Source organism: Malania oleifera, chromosome 7 (genome assembly GCF_029873635.1).
Source record: "Malania oleifera isolate guangnan ecotype guangnan chromosome 7, ASM2987363v1, whole genome shotgun sequence".
In the NCBI taxonomy this organism is placed as follows: domain Eukaryota; kingdom Viridiplantae; phylum Streptophyta; class Magnoliopsida; order Santalales; family Ximeniaceae; genus Malania; species Malania oleifera.
In genome coordinates, this window is record NC_080423.1 from 86,201,917 (window position 1) to 86,209,198 (window position 7,282).

General features: G+C 40.4%; 1 protein-coding gene across 1 annotated transcript; it reads left to right on the forward strand.

The window, feature by feature from the left end:
• Nucleotides 1-3,851: 3,851 nt before the first annotated feature.
• On the forward strand, nt 3,852-6,666 carry LOC131159862 (putative receptor protein kinase ZmPK1). The gene has a single exon (XM_058115057.1). The coding sequence runs from the start codon at nt 3,961-3,963 to the stop codon at nt 6,424-6,426; it is 2,466 nt and encodes an 821-aa protein (XP_057971040.1). The 5' UTR covers nt 3,852-3,960; the 3' UTR covers nt 6,427-6,666.
• The last annotated feature ends 616 nt before the right edge of the window (nt 6,667-7,282 follow it).

Consider the following 7,282-nt stretch of genomic DNA (forward strand, 5'->3'; position numbering starts at 1 on the left):
GATACCGTTAGTGAAGGTGTTGTGACGGAATCATGTGGTTAAGGAAGCTTCTTGGGAGTTAGAGATGGAAATACGTCTGAAATATCCATAATTGTTTTGAGTAGTAGTTTTAATAGCAGGGTCGGTATGGGTATGTATGTATGTATGTAATACTCTGTTATCGTAGTAGTATTGTGTGGTTAGTCTCTAGGAGAGTTTTGTAATATTATGAGCTCCTGAGACAACGTATGTATGTAACCACGGTATTTCTCTGCCATAAGTGAGGGTATGTATGTATTTGGGACGGGGTTGATGTGGGTGGCCGCCGGCTCTTCCTAGAGTCGGGTATGCGTTTGGGTATGTAGTGAATTGGTAAGTGAGAGATTACAAATTTTGAGGACGAAATTTTTGTAAGGAGGGGAGGTTGTAAGAACCTGATCCGAGGTATGTAAATTGAATAAATGAAAAAGGGTGAAAAGGTAAATTTTGCAGGCTTCGTCAACGAAGCCATTGTTCTCGTCCACCAAGGCCCTCATACTCTTCGTCGCCGAAATTCAGAGTCTCGTCGACGAAGAGATACCGAACTTGTTGTAAAATATCGGAAAGGGGTTCATCGCTGAAGGATCCGGTTCGTTGACAAAATGTATGGATCATTCGTCAAAGAAGGCGCCATCTCGTCGACAAAGTTGGCCAAGTCAAAGGGGCTACAAATATCTGTTTCATTTGCTTCTTAGCTAAGTAAGCCAAAACTCTCTCTCTCTCTCTCTCTCTTTCTCTCTCTCTCTCTCTCTCTCTCTCTCTCTCTCTCTCTCTCTCTAGAACCAATGAAACCTCTCCTTCTCTCTTCAATTCTTCATTGTTTGTCGCTTGATTCAACGATCCGACATTACTGCATGGATCAGGGGAGGAACCTCTACGTTTTTAGCAGATCGAAAAGTCGTTTCGGGGATTTTTGGGTTTTGACCCAAAAACTAAGGTAAGGGTCCTATTTCAGTTTCGTTTCGGTATATGTGTAGTAGTAAGAATTGTAAGGAAGTATTGTTCTTGGTTGTTTATGTTTTGGTGTTTCAGTTTGTAGCTTTGGAACCGTAGAGTTCGTAGTTTGGTATTCGGGAAAAGGTAAGGGGATTCTGTTTATATCAGTTTATTTTTGAAATCAAGATCAGTAAACCTGTTTTACGATCGTATATATATATGTTTTGGTTACTTATTTGGGAAAATCTATCGAGTGAAAATACGAGATTTTCAGGTTACAGTTTTCGAGAAAATTTGGGGGTTTCAGGTATTATCTCTATTTTATTGTAGAAATAGTATGTTGTATTAAAACTACAGTATTGAGATGACTGTACCCATATTTGTATTTAAACTGTATTCTTGAACTGAAAACAATATGATTTACTATATACCAAATAAGTGTGGAATGAATTGTTGTATGTAAAAATGTTCCAGGTTTTGTAAAATCAACTAGTGGCAGCTAATTATCATACGCTGACGTGTATAGGGACATAAGTTTCAAAATTGTTCTAGGTTTTGTAAATCAGCTAGTGGTGGCTAATTACCGTACGCTGAATCAGCTAGTGGCGGCTAAATACTGTCTTATGCTGACGCCATGTCTCAACTAATTACCGTGGGCGAGAGTGTCCGACTCTATATCCGAGGGTGTGAAATATCGCCTGTTCTTTCCGGCTGGTCACCGATGGGTGTGTGCTACATCGTAGTGGCAATGGTATCGCTGTGGGGCTTCGGTTATCATAGGTTATCGGGTGCTCGTATTGAAAACGTTATCAATGTGAGGCTTCGGTCATCGTAGGGTAATTGGGTGCTTAGTGTGACGACACTAACCGTATGTTTGGGTATTATATGTATTGGAACAAATTTGTGAAAAATACTGGAACTGTATTGAAATGTATTGAACTGTATTGTATTGTGTTATGTTTTACGCTGAAATAACACTCATATGCCATATACTGATATAACCTGTTTTCTTTCTTACTGAGAGGTGTCTCACCTCAAATATACAAATGTTTTTCAGGTCCTTTAGGTAGTCGAAACTAGCATCCTAGCGTTTAGAAGCGGGGGTGTTGTTTAACTACGTTTAGTACTTATGTAGGTACGACTTTTGTAACCGAGTTGTCAGTGTTCGGTTTTGTGGACACCCAAAGCATGTATTGTATTTTGGGATGTATATTTCCAGTTATGTATAGACTCTGGTATGGTATGATGTATGTATAGAAAGAACATTTCCGCTGCATATTTGATGAGTATGGATATGTATGTGAATGTGTATAGGGTGTACGTGAACCCCACGGGGTCGAACCCTCATTTAGTATCGTATCATGTATGTTTAATTGATACAGAGACAAGTTAGGTTACTATATTCACACCTGGGACCCACATACGGGGTTGGGGTGTGATAGCTGGGCACATAAAAACAGTGGCAAAATGTTGTTGGGTGCGGCGAAATGGGACACGGATGCTTCATTGGAGGGTTGGGCATATGAAAACAGCAGTAGGATGCTGTTGTTGTTGGGTGCAGCGGAAGGGAACACAAATGCTTTGTTGGAGGGCTTGAATGGCCTACCGACGAGCAATCCTGACATTGGCTTTCCAAAGCCAAACAAGGTGGTGGTGCTATGGAAGGGAACACGGTGCTTCGTCAGAGGGCTCGAATGGGCTACCAACGAGCAATCTTGACGTCGGGTTTCAATCCTTATAGAGAATCAAAGAGCTATAATCAATCGGGAAATTGGGAAGTCGAGGGATCTTGGGAAACTGGAAAGTCAAGGCACTACGGAGGATTCGAATTTGTGACCTTTAGTAGATGAAAGAAGCCATTGAAGCAATGGACGACCAAAATCTTGATGACTGTAGAATCACCATCAATCAATGAGGCTTTGTTGGGTGCGGTAGTAGAGTAGGCACTGGTAGGGTTAGGGAAAAGCTAGGTACATAATTGAAATTAGCTCTGATACCATGTTAAAATCAAGGAAAAAATTTTGTGTTTATTTCACAATAAATATTACACGGAATAGTAGGTAGTTATATAAAAGAAGATTTATACTTTTGGTCTATAAGGCTAGATTTAGGGTTGTCCCTTGTATTAAGGGATTTACAATCAAGGCCTTGATAGAGGGGATTTACAATCAATGCTTTTCCTAGAATCTCTCTAATTAACGACAACTCACGCCAACACGCATGGGGGTGACTTTGTTAGATCTAAGCCAGAGTAAGGCAATGGTGGTCCCTCGTGGCTTGGGGGTCTTGCCACCATGTGAAACTTGGCAAGGGCTCTTCATGTGGTCAGCTTACCGTAACCACATTTTTTTTTTACTAAAGCATTGCCGAGTCCTCCAGCATCCCTTTCTTTTTTGGTTGTTGACAAGGAACACTTGAAGAGCCTTGGCCTAACCTCTGGGAAGAAACTTGTGTCAGCATTTCCTATTCCTCATCACTTCTATTTTCTTCTTTTCTGCTGCTTCATAGACCAGAAACTTCTTGCGCAGAACTGTTGCCTCAATGGCTAACAGAGACAGGTCAATCAATTGCCAGGACTTGAAAATTACTGCACCAAGACAGCATACTATTCTTAGCTGAAGTTGGCAACTTGATGGTTTCGGAGACCAGAACTACCTCCAGGTCCTCCACGCCGGAAGCATTGTTCGCGGATTACATGTATCCAGCCAGTAGTAAATTTGATATAAACAAATAAAACAAACAGCCACCATTTACTGTTTGATCGATGGCATTTGGAATAGCCAATTGGAGAAGATGGTTTCTATCTTGCTGGTCAACTTAAAGAGTTTGAATGGAATATTACAACATGAGAATGAACTAATTTTTGAGCTAAATTTAATAACAAATAATCTTCTTCTTTTTTTTTTTCCAGTCATCTGGTCAAGAAAGATCTGTTTTCCTCTTTGCATATTTAAAGACATTTAGCTTGCATGATTCTGCCTATGTTCAGAAGGCAATCTCACATCCATGTTAAAGCTTCAGTTAAGACTCATTTCTGGAGCTATAAGCCCATTCAAAACCCCCACAAAGAAAGCATTTGGCCTGCTCTTTTTCTTGTTAGCTGCTCCGGCAGTGGCTTGGGCACTCGCAGGGCCACGGGGAATGCTGAGTTTAAGCCTTGGAAGCTCTTTGTCCGTCGAGAAGGAAAGTGACTTCTTGGTTTCATCAAACGGGTCATTCTCCAGTGGATTTTACAAGGTGGGAAAAAATGCATTTTGCTATTCAATCTGGTTCACTAATTCTGCTAACAAAACAGTTGCGTGGATGGCCAACAGAGACAAGCCAGTTAACGGGAAGCGCTCTAAACTTACCCTTCATAGAAATGGCAATCTGGTGTTGACTGATGCAGATTCTTTGATCGTGTGGTCGACCAACACAGTCTCAGTTGAGTATGTGGAAGCTAGGCTTCTTGAAACGGGAAATCTGGTACTGATCAACCAAGCAGAGGAGGTGATTTGGGAAAGCTTTGATTATCCCACAGAAACGCTCCTTCCAACACAGCCCTTTAACAAGAACACAACCTTGGTCTCGATGAGGGGTAAAAGTACGTACTTATCTGGATTCTTTAACTTCAAATTCGACGATAATAATGTCTTAAATCTCATCTATGATGGGCCTCTGGTTTCAAGTGTCTATTGGCCAAATTCTGCTTTCACTGTGTTTGTCAATGGCAGAACACCTTACAATAGCTCTAGGGTAGCAACTCTAAATAAACAAGGGAGGTTCAGTTCAAGTGATAACTTGAGATTCGATGCATCTAATTATGGGCTTGGTCCTAAACGGCGGTTAACTTTGGATTATGATGGGATATTGAGATTGTATAGCCTAGATGAATCGACCGGGCTCTGGGAGATCACATGGTTTCCTTCTGGTCTAGATGTTTGTGGGGTCCATGGGTTGTGTGGAGCGTATGGTATTTGCAGCTACAATCCCTTAGCTTCTTGCAGTTGCCCGTATGGTTTCTTTAGGGCTGATTCTTCAGACTGGTCCAAAGGCTGCACGCCTTGGTTCAATCAAACTTGTAATCAAGTTGATCTGGACTTTATGGAGCTTCATTATACAGATTACTTTGGATATGACATGGAAACATATGGCGCAGGAGTAACATTTGAAGCATGCAGGAATGCCTGCCTTAGTGACTGTAAATGCAAGGGCTTTGGATATACACTGAATGGGCAAGGACAATGCTATCCAAAAATGGAACTCTTAAATGGATCTCAAAAGCCAAGTATCCAAATTACTATGCATTTAAAAGTTCCAAAAGGAATCATCTCTCAGGCAGAACTTTCGAAGGTGAAAACATATACTGAGTTGAACTGTTCAACTGCAGATTTGGTGCTTACAAGCGATAATACTTCTGTGGAAAAAACCAACACTAACTCGTACATGAAATACCTCATTGGGTTTGTGGGTTCCATTGCAGTTATTGAAATGATCTGCATTGGTTTAGGTTGGTGGTATTTTTTCAGAAATCAGGTTCAAGAGGAATTGGGGAACATGGGTTACATTGTTCTGGCTATGGGCTTCAAGCGCTTCACCTTTGCAGAGCTAAAAAAGGCGACTAGGAACTTCAAGCAAGAAATAGGAAAGGGGGGTTTTGGGAGTGTCTACAGAGGGGTCTTGGAAAATGACAGGGTTGTTGCTGTGAAAAGGCTGGAAGGCATTTTGCAAGGAGAGAGAGAATTCTGGGCAGAGGTGAGCATCATAGGAAAAATCAATCACAGGAACTTGGTGAAGATGTTGGGTTTCTGTGCTGAGGGTGTACACAAGATGTTGGTTTATGAGTACTTGGAAAATGGGTCTCTGGATAAAATCTTGTTTTCAGATTCAGCCAGTAGTTTAGGATGGGAGCATAGGTATAACGTTGCCCTTGGGGCTGCAAAGGGCTTGTGTTATCTTCATGAAGAGTGCTTGGAGTGGGTTCTACACTGTGACGTAAAACCTCAAAACATATTACTAGATGACCGTCTTGAGCCAAAGGTTGCAGACTTTGGTATGTCAAAGCTTTTTAAGGACATCCAAGAGAAGGGCTTCTCCAAGGTTCGCGGCACTAGAGGGTATTTGGCTCCAGAGTGGATGAAGAACATACAAATCAATGCAAAGGCAGATGTTTACAGTTACGGAATTGTGCTATTGGAATTACTGACAGGACGGAGCTCATGGGGCTTCCAATTGGAAAGGCCCCATGAGCATGAGCTTAACCCCTTGGTTCAATGGGTTATGCAGAAGATGAGAGAGGAAGGGCTTGAGGAAGTAATAGATCCTAGAGTGAGCCAGGACTACACCAACTATAGTGAGATGCTTGGAGAGATGATCAGTGTTGCTCTGCTTTGCATAGGTGATGATCGAGATGCCAGGCCCTCTATGAGTAAAATTGTGGAGCTTCTGATTGGAATTGATGTGCCAAGGAAAGATGAAGTGATTACAAATTAGTAATAAGAAACCAGCCAGTGGCTGTCTTCAGTTCTACATTCATTTGAGGATAAAAGAAAACTCGTGTAATTAGTAAAATGAAGATAGAATATTTTTCTTGTTTCCTTTTTGTCTAAGCCAGCTATAAGTTGTAAATTTTCAAAGACCACTGAGGACTCTTTCATTTTTTTCATCAAAATTGAGGGGTTACCTTTTGGTGTTGCATATGTTATATATAGCCAGACATTTTCCATTTTTTCATTAGTAGTGTTACCTAATCTTGTGCTGCTTCGTTTCTGTTTGGTCTTATATTTCCATTTCCAAATCTGGATTCCTCATTCAAGCTTTGTTTTCTGTTCTGTTATTATTTTTGTTTTTGTTTTTGTTTTTGTTTTTGGCAGAGAGCTACACTTTGTTCTGAATTACAATAGAACGATCAACAAGGGAATTAGTAGACTTGGTAAAATGGATAAAAATTTATTAATCCAAACCAAATCATACTCCCTTAAATCGACTCATAGCCAATTCACACATCAAATGAGTCCAATATGGTTTAATTTTTTTCATCTGCCTCTAAATTAGTCGGATGGCAGATTTAGGATTTTATCCAATGGATATCGCCTATCCGCTAACAATTAATGTCCATAATCTCATATGTTTATGCTTATTAGGCATCAATTCAATTAACATAAGTTACATTGGTCAATGTCTAGTTCCATACTTCCTACTCTTGCATTACTATATGTGTCTATAATTCTGCCCCATGCTCACATTGAAACTCAACTCAAATACCCAATTTTTTCATGATCAAAACAAAAGTCCCTAAGGTCATAATCTGAAAATTTTAAAAAGTATAATTTTGTAATTAGTTATTAAA